Raw genomic sequence first — 27,634 nt, 5'->3', positions numbered from 1 at the left:
GGCTCGATCCCAGGACCCTGAGATCAAAGGCAGAGGCTTAACCCACTGAGCCACCCAGGCACCCCAGGTCTACTAAACTTTTTGAGAAAAATTATTAAATGTAAACTGTATAAAGATGCCAAAACTTCTAAAAATATATCCCTTAATGGGATGGATTTTTGTCTCCAGTACTTAATTGGCTCATGCATCCATGGGTAAGTACTAGCTTTTGTTTGAGTGAGACAGTGTTCCATTTAATTTCTAGTTCTATTTTTTTTTTTTTGTTTCTATAGATTTAATCACTGAGAAATCTTGTTCACATAAAAAAGTACATGACAATGAAAGTAGTTTGGTTATAACAATGTCACTCAGTTTCTTGAATGCCTTCCTAGTTTTATGGCAAAGATTACATAGTGATCTGTCATCAAAAATTAATTTTAATGATCTATCAGCTCGATTAGGTCCTCTTTCAATTTTGTTGAAAGCAAAAAAATTAGAAACCACTTGACTTGCCAAAGGACTGTAATGAAGTTATTAAAGCACTCACTTTCTGTTTTGGAAGGTATACGAAAGAGGTTTTATTTACCAAGATTTGTCTAATGACTACAACAGTTCTTCCTTCACTTAGAGGCATTTCAGGAAGTTCTACATATGCAAAAAGTATTGAGAAAAGTTAAAATCTTATTAATGTTAATGCCATTCTATCAGTATAAATTTTTAATCCTTTTATTTTATATTAGCATTAAATAGATTTTCACTAAAACCTTAGACCTGCGGATTGGCAAAGTTAGTCCTTATTGTCAAACCAATCAGCTAAATCAGGCTTACTTTCTGGCAGGAAAAAATAAGTCTGACTTCATGTGCCCCGTGACAATGGCCTTTTGAATTATAATCCTAAAACAGATAAAAAAAAAATAAGGCATGGAGCCCAGGCCAAAGTTTGTCACCTGGATGGAGTAAGACACTTTCGATGATTTCTTTCCAAGACTCAGTTTTGTTTTCCGGAGCTATATGTTCCCTGATCATAGTAGGGTGGTAAAAAGAGGTGAGGTCATCAAATAAAATTGTCATCCTCCCCCCCATCACCAATCCACAATATATGTTGATTTCAGAATGCCCCCTTCCGAATACTTCATCTAGCTAATAAAACTCTTTGTCTTATCAATCATATATGTATGACTAACAGGGACAAGGAGGCTTACATTAGTGACTTGATTAAAGAGGATATGAAAGCATCAAAATCAAAAGTGCCCCTCGTTTGGCAACCTGAACTGTCTGGAGGAATCTGCCATCATGTAATCCAGGATGGGTGGAAGGTAGGCCTCTCTCTCATTAAGTGGGAGGAGGTTGAATAGGAAAAGTAAGATGGCCTCATCACTCAAGGCACTTCAAGGACTCTGCTGGAAGTGCCTGTAGAGGCTGAGGATATACAAATCAGTTCTCTTAAAGCTATTTGTGTCTGAAGACCTTTGGAAAATCTTTGCATATTCCTAGGGGGTGTACTACTCCAGTCTGAAGACTCTAACTCACCAGCTATCTTTGAACATTACCCCCAGGGATAGCATTAATCATTTCATCATAAAATTAGGGGGAAATAAAGAAGTTCTGCTACCATGTTCCCATTCCTTCTGTTTTTTTGGAAGATCATTTCACAGGTACAAAAAGATACATAAAATATATATACAGGCATTTTGAAGAAAATGACAATTCTTCATGTTTTTTTTTTTTTTTTAAGATTTTATTTATTTATTTGACAGAGAGAGAGATCACAAGTAGGCGGAGAGTCAGGCAGAGAGAGAGAGAGAAGCAGGCTCCCGCTGAGCAAAGAGCCCGATGCGGGGCTCGATCCCAGGACACTGAGATCATGACCTGAGCCAAAGGCAGCGGCTTAATCCACTGAGCCACCCAGGCGCCCCATCTTCATGGTTTTAATTAGCATTTCCCTGTTTACTAATGAACCTGAATATGTGCACATATTTTTTTCAACTAAAGTGCTTGCTCATGTCTTTTACCCTCTTTTCTTTCTTTCTTTTGGAGGGGGGGAATTTGGGTTGTTTATCTTTTTCTAATTGATTGTTGGCAGTAAGATCTGGATACAAACTGATTTGGATACAAAGCGCTACTTAGCTATATATTTTGCCACCAGTATATCCTAGGTGTGCTTTTCTTTATACCCTTTTTATGTTGTCTTTTGACTTACAGAGGCTCTCAACTTTAAAGTGGTCACATCACCTCCATCCTTTTGGATCTATGTTTTCAGTGTCTTTTTTCTCCCAGAAATCCTTCAAAATCCTAAGATCATGAGGATATTTAACTACACTTTGTTTTCAAGTTTTGTGGTTTGCCATTCACCTGGAGGCTTTCATCCATCTTTGCATCTGATAGGGGTTCAATTTTATTTTTCTGTTTTTAAATACTGCCTATTGAAAAGTCCCTCCTTATTCCCTCAATAGGTGATGCCAGTTGTATCAGAGACATCAAGTTTCCATGCACAAGTATTTCTGTTTTGGGGCAGTCTATTTGATTACATTGGCCTATTTTTATATTCTTGTGCCAGGACTACACTATCTTAATTTTCACAGCTTTAATAAGGTTTGATACATAGTCCGAAAACCACCCCCAACTTGTTCATCTTCAGAAGTGTCTTGACTATTCATGAGGGTCCTCTCTATGAAGAACTTGTATTTTTATTGCTGTTTGGTAGATCCCCCCACCGCCCATGTGTTTTGTATTTTTTTGTTACTTTTGTACTGGTATACTTTACATTTTCTCTGTACTTGTTGCTGGAGTTAGAAGGAAAATGGATTTTTGCAAACTGGCTTTTGTAGACTAAATTTATTAAACTCCTTTTCTTAACTATGAATTCCTAGGGCTTTCTATATAGGCAGTAACACTATTTAGAAAATAACATTAGTTTCACTGCTCTGGCCAGGACCGCATGCACAGTATCTAACAGAAGCTGTGGAATGGGGCATCTTTTCCTTGTTCCTGGCCTCAAAGGAGGACTTTCAAAACGCTAAGGTAATGTTTGCTATTGGGTTTTTTCACATGACTTAGTAAGTCAATTCCCTTCTATTCTTAGTTTGCTAAAAGGTTTTTGATGATGATAATGATATCATGGGAATAAATGCTTCTTATTCATCTACTGAGATGATCTTATTAAATTTATTTCTCCTTAATCTGTCACATGGTAAATTACATTGATTGATTTTCTAATATTAAACCAACTCTGAATTCCTGGAATAAATGCAGCTTGTTCAGGATGAATTATCCTTTTAATACATTCCTGGATTTATTTTGCTAATATTTTGTGTATAATATTTTTGCATCCATGTTAATGCATGAAAAGTCCCTTAATTTCCCTTATTTATACTTTCTATGCCTGGTTTTGTCTCGAAGGTTATGCCAACTCATAATGAGTTTGGCGTGTTCCCTCCTCTTCTAGTTTCTGTAAGAGTTTTTATAAAATTAAAATCATCTGTTCCCGTAACATTTGGTAGAAGTTATCTGTAAAATTTATTTGGGCTTGGTGGCCCTTTCTGGAGAAAACTGTAATTGACTAAAAATTGTTGATGAAACTTTTTGTGATTTTAAAAAATTTACTCACAGTATGTTATTTCTTCTTTGTCCTGGAAAATTATATTTTTCTAGGAATTTAGCTATTTCTCCTAATTTCCAAATGTATAGTTACAAAATTATTCACAATACCCTGTACGTGATTAAATTCTAAAATAGCTACAGTGCTATCTACTTTTTCATTCTTCTGTGATTCATTTGTATCTTCTTTTTTTCTTCATCAGCCATGCTGGATATTGATTTTTATTCTTTTTAAACAACCAGATTTACTTTATTGGCCCTGTATGCTGCATGCTTGTTTTCTATTCATTATATTCTTTTTTCTATTTTTTCCTTTCTTTTGTTCTTAAGGTGTTTATACCATGCTTTTAATTTCTTATGTCGTGTGATAAGTTCATTATTTTTTATCTTTCTTTTCTAATGTAAGCATGTAAGCCAGTAAGTTTCCCATAAACACTATTTTTGCTGTATCATTCACATTTTATAACACAGTATTGCTGTTATTCAATTCTATTTATTTCATGATTTCTACTATAATTTATTTTCTAAACTTGAGTTGTTTAGACGTTTACTTTGAAACTTCCAAAAGCCTATGGCTAATCCGGTTCTCTTTTTGAATCCCAGAGTTATAATCATGTCACTGAATTCTGGCCCATGGAAATGGACAGAAATAATATGTGCAAATTCTAGTTTCTACTAAAGGAAAGTTAAGTGTTCTCCCTTCTCGCTACAATGCAAATATAAGGGCTGGAGGTGGTACAGGCATCTTGGATCAGGAACGGGAAGCAGTATTTTGAGGACAGTGGAGCGAAAAGACAGAAGGCAGCCTGGGTTTCTGACACTGTATCTGCCACAGACACCATATATTTGGATTGTTACACAAGAGAGAAACTAATTTCTATCTTGCTTAACCCACTGTTACTTTTGGATTTCTTTGTCAGGCCTAACTCTAATATGAAGGTATGCAAATATCATGGTATTAATGGAAATCAAACTAAAGACAGATTTGAGAGTTGACATGAATTTATATCTCCAAGCTGAACTGTCTTACATTCCTTTTAAACTTCCTCAAATGACTCTTACTGTTCTGTTTCTATCTCTGCTTTACCCTTGACCTCCCACTTCCTAAGTTCACTAGTTCCCATCTCTAAACAAGGGCATCCATTTACCCCTGACTTTTTGGTACCAAGTGCCCAACCCCTGATTTTTCAACCACATTTCTAAAGTTGGATTATTTCCAACATGCACTTCCCCATTCCGACATGCAGTCTTTCACCATTTTACTTTACCCCTGCACGGAACTACAGCATTTGGATTCCTACACACCACATTTACCAGCAAAAGCCCTGATTAAAAACCATTAATAGGGGGTTCCTGGGTTGCTCAGGGGGTTAGGCCTCTGCCTTCGGCTCCGGTTGTGGTCTCCGGGGTCCTGGGATGGAGCCCCAAACAGGGCTCTCTCCTCAGCGGGGAGCCAGCTTCCCCCTCTCCTTCTGCCTGCCTCTCTGCCTACTTGTGATCTTTCCCTCAGTCAAATAAATAAATAAAAGTCTTAAAGAAAAACCAAAAACAAAAAACCATTAAAGACTCCCTATTGGCTCTAAGGCAGGGCTACCACTTTAACCCTCTGAGTTGTAGGTAACTGATAGCAATGCAAATGATTCTTGTCCTTAGACATGCAAATAAATGTTGTCCGAGGGAGGTTCAATTGATTTCCTTCCACCACCTTAGAAGAAGCCAGTTTTATATCTATTTTAAATTCACTTCAGTACCTACCTATGTGGTTCTTTGCTCCTTTAAGTCAACTTTAACATCTTACTAATTCTCTCATTAATGAGTTAAATAAACTCATTGTCATGACTTCACTTCATATTTGTGTAAGAGTCATGATTTCATAGTTTTACTTTTTTGGAAAAATATTCTTTTAACAACCCCTTTTTGTTCCTTATTATCTTCAAAGTTCGATCATAGCCCCAACATGGGATGTCTTCTCTGGCTCTTTCCACTGACACTATTGATGCTTCGCATTTCAGAGATGAAATGTCCCCCAAACTACAAGATCTATGGTTGTCCTAGCACCTAGACCATGATGATGTCTTATTTTACAATTTTTTTTCTTTATAAGAGTTCCTATAAAATGCATTGTGTTTCATTCATGTGGTGTAGACAGTGTGTTTTTATCTTACATCATTAATTTATTTACATGGAAGTAGCTTTTCTCCTCAATTAAAGTACAGGTTCCTTGAGAAAACTAATCAGTTCTTCCTCTTCCTCTTCAGTGTCAACAGAGTGCCTTATATAGTATCCACTGCTATGTCTCATCCATAGCCCATCAACTGGGGCTATCAATCTAGATTTTTTCAGATAATCACTTAGATTTATTTGGAGAATCAACATGCCATATTTTGGCAGAAAGTTGGTGCCTTCCTAAAAATTTCACATTAAACTTAAATGAAAATCATAACCGCTTTCGTGAAACATCAAGTAAAGTGCAATACTAATCAGAAAGGCTAGGGAAAAAAAATAAATTGATGTGCTTCTGGGGAATTTTTTCCCTTTAACTATTGAACTGGTTCTGTGTATACCTATAGTCATAAAAACAGTCTATGTGAGGGTCATATATGGACAGTTTGACCTTTGTTCTTTCCTTCTACAAATGTTTATGGATTGTCCAATATATAGCAGGAGTTTTTGACAGGCTCTGGGATGCATTTACACCCCAAATTAAAATGTAATTTCTAATCCAAGATGCTCACCTGCTAGTGAAGGAGAGAGAAACGTTGAGGAAGAGGGGGATACATGGACACATGATAATGACCTAAACATTTGCATCACTAGTGACAGGCCATATCAAGGTGCTCATTATGATGAAAAGACCATCTTATTTTCATACTGAACCTTTCAAATCTCCTAACGAAACAATGAAATTTCAAACTTTTGCAGACTTGTATCACCATAACATATATCCTACATTCAACACTTTCTACGTTAATACCAACCCAACCAAATGTAGACCACACCACTTCTTACAGTTTAAGTGCTGAGTTAGTGAGAGAATAATAAATGATCCTGAGATTACTTTCAGCATATTTGATTTTATGAACTATAAAACACTTTACCAGTTGAATAGTCTACCAAGTGTATTAAATCTGCTGCTTATAATGCCATATGAAGTCAAAGAACTTCATAATATTTGAGCATTAACATTATTACTAAGCATTTTCATTTTTATGGTTTTACTTATGATAATTATTTCAAATTAAAACCATCTTGAGAAAACCGCCACTGTAAAAAGCCTCATCCATTTAATCAATTTTATTTTTCTCATGATGACTTTTTATTTTTACCTTTATTCCTAAAGGAACCCTTAGAATAAGGCATTACTTAAGATCATACTCCATAGTACTTTTAGTAAAGAGATTAGATAAACACAAAAGACTAACAAATACTAAAAAGAGTTATAGGATTTTGGTTGTTGTTTGTATAATTCTCAGTTTTGTATGGTATATTGGCATAATTAAAACCAAGTAAGAAATAATAAACAATCATATAATGATAACCTAACATTTGTCTGGCCTTAAATATTTTCACATATATTCTGTCTCTTAATTCTCACAACAACCTGACAAAGTTTAATTACTATTATTATTATCATTTTTACAGATGAGGGAATCAAGAAACAAGTAACTTGCTGAATGTTGTGTAAGTGGCATTTTGTATGTTGAACCTAAGTCCTCAGACTCAAAATTTCTGTTTTTGTTCATACTCTTAAAAAGAGCATTTAATTCACAAGCCAAATCCTGTTGGCAAGACACTTCCTAAGAGTAAGTGAAATATATGTGGAAGAACACTAAACATTTTATCCACCTACAATGTCATCATACTGAAACTGAGAAGGTCAGTGTAATTTCCAAATGGCCCAGTTAAATCTAAGGAATAGATTATTTACCCATGAGGGTCTGGACACCGTCAGTCAAAATCACTTGCTTACATAGGACTAAAATGAGCTCCATTAGCATCTTTCCATTTCTCACACTCACAAAATAAATATTTTATTCTTTATTTGCCACATTGTTTAAAGGTTTCTTATTTTTTTTCCTGTTCATTAAAACATATAAAGAAAAAATAAAAATCACCACTAGACCCAAGCCACTCTTAATATTTTGTGTACTTGTTTTCTGAAAGTCTTTTTTAACACAAAATATTCAATATTTGCATCATACTCTCCATATGCTTGTGTATTCTACTCCCCCTCCCCCTGTATAACAGCACAGCAATATTTACTTTTGAAAAAAAATGACTTTTTAGGACTAAATAATCTTTTGTCGTAAGGTGGTATCATAAATTATTTTACCATTCTTCCAATTCACATGGTTTTTACTCCAAAAAGGTTTATTTATAAAAGGAATATAACATTTTATAAAACTTGAAAAAATAGAGAAAGGAATGAAATCACAATCCTCTCATCTAACAAGTCATTTTTATGAGTTTTTCTCAAGTCTCTTCTATTCTTTATTCATACGTCTATCATTACCTTGTTATCACTGAAGTACACATGATTTTATTTGTCTTTTCAGCTTGTTTTCTATTATAAGCCTTTTCCGTAACAGCAGTGGTATGCTGGATGGAAAAGTCCACACCTTTATCCAATCATTCAGTACTATATTGTCCAACAATTAAGTTGTCCCCCCTTCTCCCTAAAATCATTTAAAATAAATCATTTTACCATAAAATATTGCAAACACGTAGTCTTTACATTCACTCACCTTAAAAAATTCATTCCCTAATGCTAGATTCCTACAGGCAAAATTATTGAGAAAAAGGCCGACCAGCTTTTAACATTATTTGAGTATTCGTGAAAACCATGTACAAAAATATTAAGGTTGAATATCTGTACTTCGAAGTATAAACAGTTTCCCAATCTCAGCTTCTGATCAACCAGTCCTTTTAGTGATTGGGCAATAAAGATACAAGCATATAGGATACTGAGTATACTTAAGCTATTTATGCTTTAAGCTACTTATACTTAAGCTAATTATGCTTTCCATGGATTAGTACATCTTGGTATCCTCAGTCTTGAGAGAGCAGTGACTAGTGAAATAGGCACATTTTTGTTTTTCTCTTTTTTCACTTAAAAAAAAATCTGTATCCATATACTTTTCAGGTATAGTTTAGCTTATCCTCCCTTTGAATTCTAGATTAGTTTTAGAAATGGTTTCTCGAACTGCTTCTTTCGGGGAGTGCTCTGAAATCCACCTCAGGACAAGCAGTAACTCTGACAGAAGGAGAAAGAAAACGCCTCAACTTACCATTTCTAATGCATTTACACGGTCCTGCAAAAAAAGCATAATGCACAATTATAAAAACAAAGCTATTAAAATCATTTCAATTTACTTATTTTTCAGATTTTCAACTTATTCTCTATTAGTAATAATGTTTTGAAAATCTCAAAAAATAAAAACTCCTACTCAGGATGATTTCTACAATAGAAAGAGTCAGGGGAGAATCACTGTACTTCTGGGGCACCTGGGTGGCTCAGTGGGTTAGGGCCTCTGCCTTCAGCTCAGGTCATGATCCTAGGGTCCTGGGATCAAGCCCCACATCGGGCTCTCTGCTCTGCAGGGGGCCTGCTTCTCTTCCTCTCTCTCTGCCTGCTTCTTTGCCTACTTGTGATCTCTCTGTCAAATAAATAAATAAAATATTTTAAAAAAAAACTTTAAAAAAAAGAATCACTGTACTTCTCATCTCAGTTGTGTTCGGCTTAACGACAGATATCAGAAACTCATAAACTGACTAAATGGAATAAACATTACCACTTTTGCACTGGTAAAATGATTTATCTACGTAAGGATTTATAAGTATTACACACATACATTTGAATATATGAACAATTAGATGATTAGTAGTAATATAAAAAAGGACTTTAGCATAATACCAGTGCTTGGTTAGGTACACAGTACAAAGTGTGACTTGGAAAGTAAAGTTCAGACATAAGAATAACTTCAGCAATTAAGATTAAGAAGTAATTTGTTAACTGAAACAAGGCAGGAAATATAAACAAGAAAGATGTCACATGCAGTCAGTCTTGAATTCAGATGGACCCTCTCTACCTACAACACCTGTGAAGGTTCTACAGAAAAATCTGTTTTCTTTTTTTCAAGATTTTATTAATTTATTTGACAAAGAGAGACACCGTGAGAAAGGGAACACAGGCAGGGGGAGTAGGAGAGGGAAGTAGGCTGAGCAGGGAGCCCAATGCAGGAATGATCGCAGGATTCCAGGATCATGACCTGAGCCAAAGGCAGATGCTTAATAACTGAGCCACCCAGGTGCCCCAGAAAATCTAGGTCTTAAAAGGGGTCATTGACAACAATATTGCTACAAAGCTAAATGATTAGGTAAATGGGTGCATTTTCAAAGCAACAATTATATTCTCAACTTTTTTCAGAGCTGACAGCTACATAGAGGAAATCTTTGTCAATGAAAAGAGGCTGAATTTGAGAGAGGAGAGTCTGAAGATTTAACGAAATAGAAAGCCATCTTTTGGGGGAAGATCAAGGCCACTCTTCCTTCTTTTCTCTCATTGGAAGCAATGGGAGATGTGTGACACCTGGATTTCCTTTTTGTTTAATCAAATTAATTTTGCCCAAGACGTAAGGGGGAAGTGGTACAGAGAGCCACTCAGCTCAGATCTCTCAGTGGTCCTACAGGGACTGAAGTGGACACAGGACACTTAGAAGCAGCAAGAACTTGGTGCTCACAGCCACACTCCTAGCCTTACCTAACACGTACAGGCCTTTCCTTTGAGGATTTCCACAAAGAGTTGAACATTCCTACCCTTTAAACATTTGGCTATGTGGGTACAAGTGAAATGAATATATTATGCAAAATCAGCCCAAAGCAGACTGTTCTTGGCAATATAATCTGTTTAATTGCATTTTGTTGGCATACTTGAGAGAACTTCACCCTCGCCCCCATAATTTTCATGAAATAACTGCCGTTTGGTTGGTGACTTGTGTACTGTCACTTTTGAATGCTTCATAATAAATGCATATAATAATGCCTCAAGGGGGCTTTGATCTGTTGTTACCAGGCATCTTATTCACAGTCCATCTGGGACAAAACCATTCAGCAATGCTTTATCATCCTTTGCAGATTGAACAGAAGAACCTCATTAGATATCTTACGGAGACAGAAACAGCCTTTGGGCAGTATCACATTTATATGAACCATCTTGGAAGCCTCAAAATATTTACAGCCACTGTTTGGGCCTTAAGTTTTCCTTATACCATGTATTGATGGGCTCTTATTATTTAGGATTAGCACATTTTAAAGGCAAACATACAACTAGTTTTAAAAAGCACGCATAAAGCTGGTTGGAAATCAGAGTTTTCATAAGAGGTCAAAATAGTAGAATTTAGGGGCACCTGGGTGGCTCAGTGGGTTAAAGCCTCTGCCTTTGGCTCGGGTCATGATCCCAGGGTCCTAGGATGGAGCCCCGCATCGGGCTCTCTGTTCAGCAGGGAGCCTGCTTTCCTTCCTCTCTTTCTGCCCGCCTCTCTGCCTACTTGTGATCTCTGTCTGTCAAATAAATTAAAAAAAAAAATAAAAAAAATAGTAGAATTTAAATTCTGTCTGTCTTAATTCAGATCTCTTTGTTTGGCAAAGATAAACTGATATAATTTATGTATTAGTGTCTTCATTTTACTTGAATATTTGTTACAAGATTATTAAAAGAAATACACACTGTCATGGACTGCGTGTTCTTATTCTCATAAAATTCATGGATTGAAACCCTAATCCCCAATGCAATGGCATTTAGAGATGGGACATTTGGGAGGTAGTTAGGTCATGAGGACAGAGTCCCCATGATGGGATCAGTGTCCTTATAAGAAGAGACAGAATGCTTCTCTTTCTGCTCTCTGTCATGGAAGGCAATAACAGGAAAAGATGGTCATCCACAAGCCAGGAAGAAAGTCCTCGCAAGGACCGAATCTGCCAGCCCTTCGATCTTGGACTCCTCCTGAGAAATGTTTGTTGTTTAAGTCCCCCAGTCTGTGGTAAATTGTCGTAGCGGTTCAAGCTGGCCAAGACATGTGCCCAGTCTTTAAGACTATGAACACAAACGGTCCAAGAAAACTCCATTTTGTTAAAATATAAAGATGAAGAAATGATTTACTTCAGTGCAATTTACTTACATCTTTTCTTTTTTTTTTTTAAAAAGATTTTATTTATTCATTTGACAGAGAGAGATCACAAGTAGGCAGAGAGGCAGGCAGAGAGAGAGGAAGGAAAGCAGGCTCCCTGCTGAGCAGGGAGCTTGATGCAGGGCTCTATCCCAGGACCCTGAAATCATGACCTGAGCCAAAGGCAGAGGCTTAACCCACTGAGCCACCCAGGCACCCCTACTTATGTCTCTTCATCTATAACCTACTTCATTCCAAATTGGTACTGAGTTTTCTACAAAAAATGTAATATGTTACCAAAATGAGAAAATTGGGGCAATAGACAATTCGGTTCATTAATCTGAATTTCAATAATTTCATTTGCCAATCAATAGCAGCTAATCGAATACCAGCCATCACTGCCAATTAGTGAGGTTTGTCTAAACTGTACAGTTGTTTGGTCTTAATTGTAGGCTATCAATAAAAGAAACTACTCCTAGTCTTTATGGACTTACTGACTTGCTTTTAAAAATTAAGAAATGCTTTGAAAATGGAAATGGATGACTTGTTTTATGGCAGATACAATTATAATTCTATATATAAAAGAATTAAGCTACTGCAAATATTTTTTCTCAAACAAAATACATCCACACTTCCTTTCTGGTTCTTCTTATTAAAACAGAGGTAACTTAAGCCAATGCTGTGGCATTGATACAGCCCACAAAACAAACGTCAGTGTATGTCCTAGAATGAACATCTAAGTACAGCACATTAAATTCTGTTCTTTTTCACCTCTTCTACTCTAACCAGAAGTACACAGTGTTTTGTTGTTTAATCTCCAATTTTCATTTTATACATCAGTCATTCTTATTTTGTAGTCAGGGACTTTGAGAGTCTGATGAAACTTGATCTTCTCCCCAGGAAAATGTACCTTATCCACAACATACACATAACTCTGCATACACTTAGAGGAGAACTGTAGACTCTCAGAGGTCTTCACATCATTTGACCCCCAACAAAAACACTTGAAATAAGATGTAAGAGCATTATACAAATAAATTATTTTATTAAGCTGAATCTACTGATTTCTCCTATATGAAGTATTTCTGGATAAATGACCAATAGCAAAGAAAGAAAGAATTGGGAGCAGAAGGTTAAAACAATAATCAAAGGAAAAATGTCTTCAATGTTTTGAAGAAGAAAGTTCTTGGGGGGGGGGACCATTTTTTGGTGACTATTCTTTCATTCTACCTAAAGAGGGGAACAATCTAAGACACACCTAAAATGGCAAAAATTATTTAAAGTTTACTCTAAAAATTATCCATGTAGTTACTGCATAGCCATTGAGTTCCAATGTAAAGTGCTATCTACTCTTCATAATGTGAGCATTACATACAATTTATGAGTGTCAATAATACTGCTAGACAACACACTGTAATTCATTCTGGGCCTGGCAGAGCAAGAAGGGAGAGGTATATTTTGGAAGAGGTCTACAGCGTATGTACTATAGAAAGATGTATTATAACTTTCTATGATCATGTTAGCAATCTGCTTTGAGCTGTATATAGGCCTTTTCTACCTGGTTGTACATTGGAATTTATGACTGAACCGAGACAAATTCATTAGCATCACTAGAGATGGGCAAATATTTGTAGGCTAAGGTAGGAAATGAGTGCTATATGGATCACTGGCATCTGAATCCCTGATTATTAACAGTTTGACTTAGCCACGCCAATCAATAAAACATATTGATTCATCCATCCCATCCAAGAGATGAATTAGAGGCCTTATAGTTCTAAATAATCAGAGTTTTGCCTCTGGTCAAGTGTAGTTGAACTGGCCTACAGACTTTAGCACAATAATGCAGCATTTTCCAGGAATGCTTTACATATATCCATTGACATATGAAAATGCACAATACTGGAAGAATATAACCGAAGTCTCTCACTCTTCTAAGTCTAAGGATCTTTAGGAGTATAGAATAATTCTGAAAGCTTCTCTGGAACTGAAAGACCATGATGGACCAATAATTTTCAAAAACAAAGACCTACAATGGGGACTCCTTCCACTACTGTTCCAAAAGCGAAAGGCCTCTCTTCTGAAAGAAAAATCCCCTCGGTTTCATCCAGACATACCACTGTGTGGCATTTTTCCATTCAGTGTTAACACTGCTTAACCAATATTCACACTTTACTACTTCTATATAAATGACATAAAACAAAATACAAATATGTGCATTTTTTTCTCTATGAATTTCCACATGACAATCTGTCACATTTAACACACTGTCCGCCATCTTTTAATAACTAAAAGAACTCAAAATAATTCCAAATATATTCTTTTCCAAAATTCAAGATATTAAAATGAAAGAAAAGGAAATGGCCTTTATTAGTCATCGCCAAAAAATGAGTGTTTCACATAGTGATTTAAAATAAATTAAAACAAAGAGCTAAAAACTGCAAACAACTTTAATGTTGCAACACCAAAAATGTTTTAAAATATAGCTTCAGTTGACTTTGAATACATCACATGAGTCAATGATCTATATGTAAAACTGTACGTTGTCTATTTTAAGTGAAACAAAATTACTCTCAAGACAAACTTCAGAACAAGTGGTATGTAGCAGCCCACAGTGGTTTCCCAACCAACCAGAGTTTGCTTTACCCGTCACTGGATTCCTATACTCTGTCCTTGTTCATTCATTTCACTAGCTGCTTAAGTGTCCTTTTCTAATAAGCTACTCCAGGATCCAAAATAACAGCACAGAAATACCAAAAAGAAAACCGCAGCAAGGCATCAAGATTTTGTCTAGAACGTTGTTAATAACAAAACTGAATGGGAAGAAATCGGAGAGGGAGATAAACCATGCGAGACTCTGGACTCGGGGAAACAAACTGAGGATTACAGAACATAGAGGGGTGGAGAGATGGGGTGACTGGGAGATGGGGGTGACCAGATGATGGGTATTAAGGAGGGCAAGTGTTGGATGAGCACTGAGTGTTATATGCAACTGATGAACTGTTGAACACTACAACAAAAACTTATGATGTACTACATGCTGGCTAACTGAACATAAAAAAAAAAAAAAAAAAAAAAAACCAAACCAACAAAGTCATTAATATCCTTCCCTGCCCCTACCACTTCCCAACCTCACCACTGCCCAACACTTTGACTTATCAAAAAAACCCAGTTTAAAGGAATGTATCATTTCCTAGCGTAGGGGGGAATACCCAGTAACACTCATATTACCTGCTTTTCACTCAGGGTGTGGCAAATACCTGATAGAATCAGAAGCAGGATTTAAGAAGGGAATCAAGATATGTGCTCCACATTTCTGATCTGTTCTTTTATCCACTACCACTGTCATGATCAGACTTCAGACAGCCCGCTGTTCTTCTGTAGGGTTCCTCAGCAACACTGGCAGGTGGCATTTTGGGTTTGCTGTCTTCTTATGAGGCGATCACCATCCCTTCCACTCTGATAATGCTTGTGTCACTATTTGACCTTGTTCAGAGAAGTTTGAGATTGTACTTGTCCCAAATTGGGAAAGGGATGTGTGCATGTGTTTGTTGGGGTGGGGGTGGGGCAGGGAAGATGAAGAGAAAGATAGGGAAATGGGGCTCCGTTGCTTTGTTCCAATGGATTTCACACTGGAAAATGCAGCCCGAGAGGAGAAGTTGGGTTTTGCTTGAAATTCCTATAAATGCTTCCAGTCAACTGCACAAAATTAAAATCAAAGAAGTCTCACATCTACCCTTTACGTTTCAGATCATGAAAGAAAGCAATGAGATATTTTTTTTTCCTTTAAAATGAAGAATCACATTAGGATTCTTCATTAATGCACAAACGTAATGTGGTGCACAGGTACCTAGAGGATAAGACTACAAACAAACGAAGGGCAAAAGATAGAGAACATTCTTTCCCCCAGACTGCACAATTCCACAGAAAACCTGTTGGTAACAGGTAGTAAGAGTTCAGTGAATGACATCTGGACTGGGGAACATCTGAAAATTATTTGCAGATACATAAATGTTATGATGGTAGTTAGGGGCCACGCAAATGACAACCAATGTAATTGCAAAGACTGACGGTCCCCCAAAAGAGATGTAGGCACAGTAGCTGAATAGTAGGGGGAGAAAGCCAGCAACCCAGAAGCCAACACACCGTATTTCTCCCCCAAGGATTTACATTTAAAAAAATAAAGTATATGTCTCCAGTGGTGAGGTAGTCATATATCAGCTGAATATGCTCTGAACTCATATGCAAATTACAGTGCAGTAGTGATTATGGCGTAATTTATGAGGAGGTTTGTGTCATGAAAACTTGTGGAAAACAATTGGGTATGTTTGCTTTGAGGGTGTGTATCTGAGTGTCACCAGACACAGCTGGCCTAATGAGACTCCCTGAGGCTGACATCTCCTCTGAATCCCTCAAGGACACACATCTTCCAGACTCCAGGTGGAGAGTATTCACAGAGAAACCCACTGTCCCAACCTCCTTCTTCCTGAATACATGATTCGCAGCACTTGGTTGCTGACTTTCAGGCATATCACAAGCTAAGTCATTACATGGTATGAGCAAACAGTCCACTTTGGGAATTAAATTGCTTACCGTTGAGCAATTCCAATAACTCACATCTCGATTTACGTGCAGTTATTTTACTCAAGTGTTCTCAGGAATTAAAGGACAAGGAACAAGTCTGAGGGGCTCTCTCATCCTCATTCCCATATTCCTTCTGTGGGCTTCTGTAGAGTTACCTCCCACTGTTCTATACTAAAGAGATAGACTGTAGATAGGGGTATCCAGACATAAGCAGAAGGCCTTAAAATAATATATTTGGCTGACACAAGTTAGGTTTTTCTTGCCTCCTCTTCAGTTTGACTAAGATTAAAACTATTATTAATCTCCACTTCCCGACATACAAGCACAAGTTACATAAGGGACAGATAGTTCAAGGATTTAAAACTAACCTCAGATTATTGGTACTTAGACCATCAATGGTACACTATTCTTAGTATCCAAGAAAAACAAGGACAACATAGTTTCTACTTACACTGCTGAGATACATACCTGAAGGGTGACTTATCCTACACGTCCTAAAATAAAGTAGATGTGTTTTGACTATTCAGTTTCAAATATCCTAAATAGTCCTTCCTATGAAATACTTAACTGCTTTTTCTTCAAAGTGAGCTTCATTCTGAATTTTCATTGCAGTCTGACTAGCATCTTCCCAACGTGGAGTTTTAAACAGTTGCTTTGGCTGTTTAAGAGAGATGTGAGTAAAGAAAAGAGTTGGAAAGCTCTATTATCTTAAAATATTTGAAAGCACTATAAATAGCCAGAGCTATAAAAATAATACTAATAGGACTATCATAATTTCTACCAAATTTTTAATTTCTGCATTTAGAAAATGATATCACACTGTGCTCTTAAAATGTTTTCCCCAAATAATTCCTTACCCAACTTAAATACATAGATTTTAGGGAAATCATTACTTGAAATTTAAAGCATTTGATTCTTTAGGATTATAGAGCTAAAATTTTTCAGGATTATAGAACTAAAGTATCCTCAAACTTCTTATTTTCCAATATCCTTAGAAGAACCTAATCATAAATTCCAAAGTCTATGATATGAGAGAATAAATAAGGTGAGAGCTTGCTAATGGATGCACCTGGGTGGTTTTAGCCAGTCATGAAAGCTTCTTTTAACACTCACAACCCTACTTGTGGATAATGGAGCACTGATGTAATGTGCTTTTAGTAGTTCAGGAAGGTCTGATTAGTCAAAATTATGTTTCCTTCCATTTGCAAAATTATTAAAAATCCTACCAATAGAAATGTATTCTTTGCCTCCCCCCACTCTAGTTCATCTTTTCAAAGGCAAACAATCGTGGGATGGAAAACCATTGAACTAGTTCATTCTAAGGCAAGGGTCAGCCATTCGAACCTGCCCCCTGTTTTTATAGGCTCATGAGCTAAAAATGGTTTTTACACTTTTATTTGGATAAAGAAAAATCAAAGTAAGAATAATATTTTATGACATGTGAAAATTACATGGAATTCAAATTTCAGTTTCCCTAAACAATTTTTATTGGAACACAGCTCACTCATTTCCTTACTTATTGTCTATGGCTGCTTTCATTCTGTAATGGCAGAGGTGAGTCGTTGGGAGACAGCATAGAGCCTGTAAAATTGAAAATATTTAGACTCCTGGCCCTTTACAGAAAGCTTGGCAACCCTCTGTTCTAAAGTGTTGATGTCCTATAGGAATTACTTCCTGCCTCACAGGGGGAGGTCACCCTATAGCAAAACAACCCCTGTCAGATTGTGGAAGGAGATAATGTGAAACACACTGACCAGGGGCAAGAAAAGAGAATAGGAACAGGAAAATTTTACTTAACTTTTAAACTTTAAAATAACATCAAAAAGCTGTATATGCATAAATACCTATGTCCTGAATATAAATCATTCCTCAGACCTTCTTTTTGTCCTTTTTTCCTTTTATCTATTATTTCTTTTTCTTTCCTTCCAATGTCTTTCCTCTCTCCCTCTCTTCCACTAACTTATTCATTTAATTAATTCATCCATTCATTCACATTTATTGAGGCAGACACTTTGCTGAGTGTTGTGTACACAGTTATCAACAAGAAGATAAGATCTCTCTGCCTTTACGGACTTTACATGCCAAAGGAGAAGACAAAGGAGAAGACTCAAAAACTGTGATGGGGGACTGAGGGCAGAGATTTACTTTAAACAGGTTGGTGAGGTTAAGTTTCCACAAAGAGGTGACATTTGAGCTGAAACTCAAAGGATGAAAATGAGCCATCACGGAAAGAGCTAAGGGAAAAGCATTACGGAGAGAGGAAGTACCAAATGCAACCGTCCTGGGACAGGAAAAGGGTTCGCTTAATTTCAGGAGTAAAAGGAACAATGGTATGTGTGCTGTGCCTGTTAACAAAAACATCCTTCTAAAGTTCCAGTACCATAAACTCAACACTATTTATTAAAAGCTTATTATTTGCTGAAAATATGTTTTCATTTAATGCTCTCCCAAACTCTCAATAGGTGAATATCATTAATTTCATTCATTTTATAGTCCGAGAAATAGACTCAAAGATAGTAAACGTATTGAATTCCACATTGTGATTGAGCTTAGACTATAATCCAGGTCCATGTGATTTAAAGGAGTCTATTCTCTCAAAATCAAAATCTACGTTAAAAAAATACAAACCATAAGTGACTCTTAATCTCACAAAACAAACTGAGGGTTGCTGAGGGGAGGGGGGTTGGGAGGGAGGGTGGGGTTCTGGACATTGGGGAGGGTATGTGCTATGGTGAGTGCTGTGAAGTGTGTAAACCTGGAGATTCACAGACCTGTACCCCTGGGGATAAAAATACATTATATGTTTATTTAAAAAATAAATAAATAAATAAATAAATAAATAAATAAAATTTTTAAAAGCCCCACAAACCCTATGTATGTATTTATATATTTATCTATATAGATGATACCTTTTTTATTACCACTAGGGCTATATTTTTTGTGCGACAGAAGTTAGGGCTTACCCTGGAAAACCAATTCAGAGCCTCTTTCTCAAAACTATGCCAGAATAGCATTCCAAAACCTTATTTTTAACAGATGCCAGGTGACGGTGTAACAAAACACATACTATATCACAATAAAATTTCATGTTCCGATAAAAACCGTTATTTGTATCCATTTTTATAGTTATTTACCATATAATCAAAGGGATTATATTTTTGCCATATGCCTTTCTTAAGTAAGCTGTGACTGCTTCTGACTTCTGAGTCTCACGTTTGGCCAGCTGAAGCACACAGAGCCAATACCACAGGGAAAATCTCAAAGAAAAGGATAAAGAAAAGCAAAGATCTAAACTTAATTAGCTGTGATGCTATACAGCAAACTGGCACCTCTATTGTGCTGGTCTCCCAAGTCTTTCAGGTCTGGCTTTGCGAGTTCGATTCATTACTGAGCTCATAAATGGCCCCTCTCCCCCACACTCCTGTTTTACTGGTGACACATTTATTAGTTCTTTTCTAACAGTGAAATGAGAACTAGGGATTTCAATTACACCCAGAATGTAGTAAAGGCATGGAATCTCTTGTAAGTAATATTTTTCTATTCCATTTTAAGAGCAAATATAGAAGTACTGTTAATAGACATTAAATGTTATTTATTAGCATGCTAATAAGCCTGCGTACTTTTAAAAGTAAACATTAAACTTCTAACAAATTATATTTAGAAGACTAAGTGGAATGCAGATACTCTGGAAAGGGAATGCACTTCAGAATCAATTTTTAAAAACCCGTATCATCACTGATTATGATAAAAAGACAAAGATATGAGGAGATGCTTATTACTCATTCCTTCAGCTCATTTTAGGTTTATCGCTTTTTGCACAATTTAAAATTTATGCAAACGTTTTCAATGTTGCCTTTAATTTTTGCCAGAATATTTTGAACCTGGTTTAAAACTGAAATTGAAGAAGCCCAAGGAGGGCTTTAATAACAAATTTCTTTGGTCTGTTTATTTAAAACATGATGAATAAGCAAAAAGAAAAGGTGTAGAACGGAAAAAGGAAAATAAGCCCTTCTCCTTCCTAGAAGTATTTGAGATTACTGGATTGTTCATAATCTTGCACCAAAAATTAAAATCTTCCCCACATGCCAACAGCCACGAACACACATGTACTCTCTTTCTCTCTCTCGCACAAACACACACACACACGCACACACACACCAGTTGCCATGTACATGAAAGCCTAGAGCCTATGGGTTTGTAATAGTTTTAAAGTTAATAGAAAAGCAGTGAGGACTTTCACTAATATTAATCCCCAGGATTGCCTGATTTATTTAGTACTTTCAACAAATCATTTAGCTTCTTATAGTCTTATAGTCTTTTTCTTGGGAAGATAAGGAGTGAGTTAGTATTTTATCATACTAAATACTGTGGAAGTTCTTTTCTCCATGACCTCTGGAGACATTTAAGTACAAGAGTACAGAAGACAGGGAGATTCTAGTCTACGCACTAGCCCATCCAGCTGCTGGCTGAACCAGCTATGAATGTTTGTGTCCCTCCCTCCAAAACTCACAGGTTGAAATCCTAATCCCCAAAGTGACATCAGGATATGGGGCCTTCAGTAGGTGACTGGTCATGAGGGTAGATCTGTCATGAATGGGATGGTGCCCTTAGAAAAGATTCAAGAATGTCCCATCTGCTCTTCTCCTGTTATGACCCAGGAAGTGGGCCAGATACTAAAGGCAGGTACCAAATCTGCCTTGATCTTAAGATTTCTTGACCTCCAGAACTAGGAGAAATACATGTTTCTCATTTAAGCTACTCAGTCAATGGTAGTTTTGTTACAGCAGCTCAAATGGAAGACACATGATTCTTTATCCAAAGTCTGAGGCCTATCCAGTGGTGTGACTGAGAAGAATAAGCAGATACACATAAAGGAGAGTGGTCTTGAAGTGATTATTTAAATTGCAACCCAAAGGAAACTACCCCAAATTGTGAGGTGACAGTTGACTCTTGAAACGTGGCAAAAACTCCCAGACAAGCTCAACACTGCAAAACATCATAACATGCTTAGGTGGTTTCCATTTTTCCTGAGAAAACATAAGCTGTTCTTTCATCAGTGCCAGTGCTCATGAAGCCCAGAATTCAGACTCTGACAAAGGCACTAAGGGTTATTTTCTGGAAGTGTTGTTTTCACGGAGTCAACTCCAAAGGGTTTGGTATATGGAGACACATGAAATAAATTCCCCCCTTGTGGGAAAATTTACGAAATTTGTAACACACACTTGGCTCATTTAACTTTACCAAGTTTTTAGAAAAGTAAAAAGTAAAAAGTCACAAAGTAAAAATTTGGGCACTTGAACTCAAAAATTACACTTTATATTTGTGTTTTAAAAATGTTTTCAAAGGGTGTCTTTTTTTTTTTTTTAAGAGGCTCTTGTAGACCCTTGACTCAAAGGAGACTCCTGAATCCTGAAGACTCATGCTTTGCATCTCTTTGGATAAACAGAACCAGACACATTTTCCTATTTCTCTTATTCTCCAAAGAAAATGATGTAGTCACTCAACGTCCATACATTCGGACATAGACTACTTACTTCACTTTCAGGGACTCTTACTTTCCAGTTTTATTGCCATAAATTTGGAACTAAAATTAAGTTACCAATTTTAGGTAAAACAGAGTGATAAAATTTAATGGCCATTAAAATTTCAAGTGGATTCGATTTTACTGAGCTTGGTTCCCTGTTCTCCTGAGGCCTCTTGACATAGTAAATGGAAGTGTGCAAATCTAATTGGCTAAGACCCGGCTTGACCCTAATACAGACTGTTAACATTTTATCTCTGTGGAGACCTCATACCGAATTTAAGCTTGGTAAGCTTCTTTACTTTTTGAGAAAATGAGAGATTTTAATGCGCCATTAAGTCAGTCCTCAAAGTGGCAGTGTTGCCCAATCCTCCATCCCCCAAGACACACCCATGTTTTGCTTGGTTTATGTCATTGCTTATAACAGTTTTTTTTTTTTTATATCATATATCAGAAAAAGAAAGAGAGACAAAGTGATTTGGCTACATCCCTGCATCTTGGGAAGAATATGTACCTCCGTACGTTTGATTTCTAGAGCTATGGAAGTTGTATTTTAACTCTCATGAGTCACCATAAGGAGAAGCATTATACTGCATTTTATCTTCTAGTTTAATAAACAATCAACCATAAGTTCTCAATTTATTCAAATTGGGATTTCTAAAAATGTACTTTAGTACCTCCCAAGCAAATCAGAATTTCTGGGGCAATTTAAGAATTGCTTAAATGAATCCTTCAGTTCTTCTAGAGAACCAGTGCGAGCACACAGCATCCGACTTCCCCCTTACTTTCCTTTCTAAATTAACTCAGGGATTCTTCACAGCCCCATCTCTGCATCTGTACCCATAATCTCTAAAATCCCCAAATCACTGGGTGGTTTGAAAATACAGGCTCTGGGCACTGTACATTCAGAAGAAGAAGAAATGACTGACAGCAAAATTACAGAAATTATCCAGTTGGTCTGTCATTAGCTCAGCTTACCACATGGTTGTAGAGCCAGAGGACTGGTCATCTACGGGGACTACTGAGATGCTGATGCATGATCCTGCTAGCCTCAACCAGGGCAATTTTTTTACCCACATCAGCTTTTTGTCTTTGGTGTTCTTCTTGCTGAGTTTATTTCCAACAATGGATCTGCCAAGTCTACACTGGAAATCTTTTTCATAGTATAATACCCCTATATTAATATTTATTAGATTTCCACAAAAACTAAGAAATTTCTGTTATATTTTCCCCTCAAACACCATGCTGTCATAGTTTACTCCACAAGTAGCTGAAATGAAGTAATGGCTGAGGAAAAGATTATCTTCTCCTTCTGCTCATTTCAAATGCTTTTGCCTGAGCACTACTAAGGTGACAAAAACAAAATCAAACACCTATCCCTCCTCTCCCAAAACATTTCTAAAAAATAAATCAAGTCCTTCAAATGGAAGGTTCCAGGTTATTTTTAAAACTACCTTGGAGAGAAATTAAATATAATTATGGGTCATCTGAAAAACAGCATGTCAGTGATGCCACTTTAATATCCTTCAAGGGCATATGTAGCTTCTGGAATGTCTCAAAAAAAATGTACATTACTTAAAAAAAATCCATAAACCCAATGTTTTTAATTAAATGAAGAATTCAATTCATTTCTAATGAAAATACTGATACAAAAGAAAGTGTCCAGAAATACTGGTGACATTTACAAATCCTACAACTAAAACGTTTCCTTTTCCCTCTTAAATAATGAGATTGATGTTCAAATTCAATCATATAGTCAATTTCATTATTGCCACAACGTAACTTTTTTCACTGTTTCATTATATTTAGTAGCTATCCAAAGATGTAACACTTCCATTAGCATAATCTAACTAAAATCTGAATTTAAAATTATGGTTGCCCATGGAAAGAGCAAGGAGGGTCGGACAGAGGGAGAGGATGACTCTGGGAGGGCACAGGGACATTTACCACTTTGTCCCAGTATGCGGTGCCCTGACTGGTATGCAGGAGATGCAAACACATAGTGTGTGGAATTAATATTTATGGAAGACCTGCCAGGCACCAAGGTTTGTTTATGCATTTCTTATCCCAATTAATCCTCTTAATAGTCCTATGAAGTATTATTACTGTCTCCAACTTACAGATACGGATGTTGCTTTAAGATGACCTGAATATGGGGGCTCTTGGGTGGCTCAGTGGGTTAAATCTCTGCCTTTAGCTCAGGTCATGATCTCAGGGTCCTGGCATCGAGCCCTGAATCTGGCGCTCTGCTCAGCAGGGAGCCTGCTTCCCCCTTTCTCTCTGCCTGCCTTTCTGCTTACCTGTGATTTCTGGCTTTCAAATAAATAAAATCTTTAAAAAAAATAAAGGACCTGAATATGACTTAGTAAAACAGGAAAGTGAATAGAAAAATCATGTTCATAATCATCTATTTTTATCTTATTTGAAATAAAATGAAGTGAGATGACTGTAAGTCAACAAAGCGGGGAGGGGCATAAGTGTTTTCCAGATTGTCCGCTTAGTGACTGTCGTAGGTAGTGATTTGCAGCTTTTTGTGACTAGGCATGATACTCTTGTGGTGTGATTTGCATTCTGGGGTTTGCAAAGCAAGAAACTGATGGAACGTGAACCAGATAGGTTGGTACTTTAAAAAATGAAAACAAAAAGCAATAGTAGCACCTACCATTAACAGTCATCACAAGAAAGATGACAGCCACTGACTGTCATCAGTCAGTGAGGAAATGGATTATCTTTTGTGTCTATTTAAAATGTTTCAGCTGATCTCAGAGCAGCTTAATAGAGAAGGGATTTGTTTGTTTCAATGTACCTCAAACCCTTATACAAACAGGACTCTGGTGTGGTACCACATATTTAGAGTCAAAGACAATAAATACTCTGTTTTTAAGAACAGTGCACAATGTAGCTGCAAATGAATGTCTTACACACACACACACACACAGACACACACACAGAAAATATTAACCTCCAGTGAAGAATTTTGGTAATTACCAATTGTATTATAGAAATCACTGTCAAATATGTTTCTCTCCACTGTTTGTGATTCCTTTTATGATTAAAAATATTCTCCTCGCTGCTGCCTGCCTCCTTCATCATTATATCCTCTTTCTTTGCCACTGATTACTATAACCTGTGCCAAATTACTCACTTATTGACCTTTTGGTTCAATACTACCTTTAAAGAAGGAGGGGGAGGGGCACCTGGGTGGCTCAGTGGGTTAAGCCACTGCCTTCGGCTCAGGTCATGATCCCAGGGTCCTGGGATCGAGTCCCGCATAGGGCTTTCTGCTCAGCGGGGAGCCTGCTTCCTCCTCTCTCTCTCTGCCTGCCTCTCTGCCTACCTGTAATCTCTCTCTGTCAAACAAATAAATAAAATCTTTAAAAAAAAAAAGAAGGAGGTGGAATAGAGCAGGATAGAGTAAAGGAGGGAGTGTGAAAGCGGGTGTGTGCGTATGTGCATACACAGGAATGCTAGAGCCTAGGAGCCCTCTTCTCCCAATGTTTTTAACAGAAAATGACCTGTAGGACAAGGATGGTTTTTGTTTTTTAATGGGCAGAACTTCTGAAGACCAGAAACAGGTGCTAAATCAGAGTCCAGTAGGTAGTATTCATTTGTTCATTTGATCAACAAAAATATACTGAGTCCCTAACTATGGGAAGGCACTGTGCTAAATAGTAAGTATTTGGGAATATGAAAGACAAGAGTGACTGCATAGGTATGATAGGAAATTGCCACTTACTATATGGTAAATTTTAATTTTAAAACTTAAGCCCCTTAGCTAGGGGGATTCAAGGATTTATTTACTCAGTTTTATTGTTTTTCCTTTGAAAGATGCTTTGCTACACTTTAGTATGCCCTCCTAAAGTTTTTTTCTTTATGTCTTAGACTGCTTTGCAAGATATTCATCCTTAGCTTAAAACTTAAATGTGAGTGTTCCCTAAGGTTCTGGCCTGTTTTCTTCTCTTTATTTTACATATTTCCCCTGGGGCATCCTCACTGCTCTTATGACTTTTTTTTTTCCCCCAAGGTAAGCTATACACCCAACGTGTACCCAACGTGAGTTGGATGTAAGTTATACGTCCAACTCATGACCTCAGGATCAAAAGTTGCACTCTCTCTCCATCTACCGAGTCAGCCAGGCATCTCACTCCTATGACTTCTAGTATCACCTATAAGATAAGGAGACTAATCAGCTGACAACAAAATCTGCATGTCCAACTCGCACACCTTCTGAGCTCCAGACTCATGTGGGAACGCTCTCCTGACACTGCCAGCTGGATGTTTCAAGGACCCAAACTGAAAATATTAAAAGTTGAACTAATCAGCTTCCTTTTCTCTCACTGACTAGCACAACCATCCATGAAGCGGCCCCGTCAAGAAATCCAGGAGTCATTCTTAGCCCCTTCCATTTTACTTCCTAACAACCAATCTCAAGGTCCCGTGGAATTTTAGATCTTAAAATACATTAAGAAACTACCCACTCCTCTTCGTGCTCTCTCTACCACCCAATCCAGGTCACCATCATCTCTTGTCGAAACTCCCACAAACATCTGCTTAAATGGTCTCTCTGGTTTTAATCTTACCTTCCCCCAGTTATATTGGACTTTATAGCCAGTTAGTTACCCACTTAAAAAAAAAATGAAGATTTGAGGCAGCTGGGTGGCTCAGTCAGTTAAGCTTCTGGGTCAGGCTCCCTGCTCAGTGGGGAATCCGCTACTCCCTCTCCCTCTACCCCTCCCCACCGCACTCTCTCCAATAAATAAATAAAACCTTTTTTAAAAAATGAAGATGTGATCATATTGTTCTCTTGCTTCAAATTCTTAATTCTTCAAACTCTTGCTTCAAACTCTTAACTGGTTTCCCACATACTAAGAGTAAGGGTCTTCCTATCTCCTTCACACTGCCTACAACTTATTTTTACTCCAAACTTTCCAGGGTTAACTCCGAGTTATCATTTCAATATTGGCTTCCTTTGGGAAATCTCGGTTGGTCATTCTACTCCATCTTACCCAACCTACCACCTTCAACCTCTTACGCTTCCACCCAACTTATCTTATATGTCCACCAAATAAAGGCAGGTGTTCTTATTATATGTTCCCACAGTGACTTGCACATCCCCTCTATTATCTAATCCCCTCTAATAATATTTATTATTATATAACAGATACCTTCCCAGGGCAGGAAGGCATCAGTAGAAACAGCTTGCCTTTGTATCCCTAGCACTCAGTATAGTTAGTGCCTTGCCCAGAAATGGTGCTCAACAAGTATTTGCTCAATGAGTATATGAAACATCTTTTATTTGAAGAAAGCTGGAAAGGGTATAGAGATAAACACCCCCGATCCTCAAGGAAGATGATATTAAATACAGAATGTCTGTTATACATAATTATATGATGATAATGAGTAAATAAAACTGACTCCAATTTGGATACATGGGGATTTGTTAACATTGTAAATTGGAATTAAATATTTAGCTCTCCCTCCTAGGATAATCTAATCCACACTAAACACTTCTGGAAGACAGTTTTATGATTTTATATTAAGATGAGAAAATGGGCACAGCAAAGTTAATTGAGGTACTCAAAGTTGCCCAGAAGCAGAGCCAGTATTAAAATTCAAAGTCATCAATTTCCAATCTTTTGCTATCATTTTTTTAAACTGTTTTGTCTTTCACTCCTTGAAGTTCTACTGTGTGATTGTAGGACTTCAACCTAAATACCTCTTTTTTTTTTTTTTTTTTTTTTTTGTTAAGATTTTATTTATTTGACAGAGGGAAAGAGAGACAGCACAAGCA

General features: G+C 36.9%; 1 protein-coding gene across 7 annotated transcripts in view; it reads right to left on the bottom strand.

Moving 5' to 3' along the window:
• CEP128 (centrosomal protein 128) overlaps nt 1–27,634 on the bottom strand; it is a 390,964-nt gene that overhangs the window by 43,873 nt on the left and 319,457 nt on the right. For 5 of the 7 annotated variants that reach the window (XM_059373591.1, XM_059373593.1, XM_059373587.1 and 2 more), the window contains 2 exons: nt 16,891–16,980; nt 8,865–8,888 (listed from right to left, as the gene is read on the bottom strand). The exons of 1 other annotated variant lie outside the window; for it this stretch is intronic. In XM_059373591.1, coding sequence (XP_059229574.1) covers nt 8,865–8,888; nt 16,891–16,980 — 114 coding nt within the window. The remainder of the gene's footprint in view (nt 1–8,864; nt 8,889–16,890; nt 16,981–27,634) is intronic. One more of the 7 variants, XM_059373590.1, reaches the window with a different exon arrangement.

Source organism: Mustela nigripes, chromosome 13 (genome assembly GCF_022355385.1).
Source record: "Mustela nigripes isolate SB6536 chromosome 13, MUSNIG.SB6536, whole genome shotgun sequence".
NCBI lineage: Eukaryota > Metazoa > Chordata > Mammalia > Carnivora > Mustelidae > Mustela > Mustela nigripes.
Note: the sequence above shows the minus strand (reverse complement) of the source record. Positions and strands in the feature narration are given on the sequence as shown.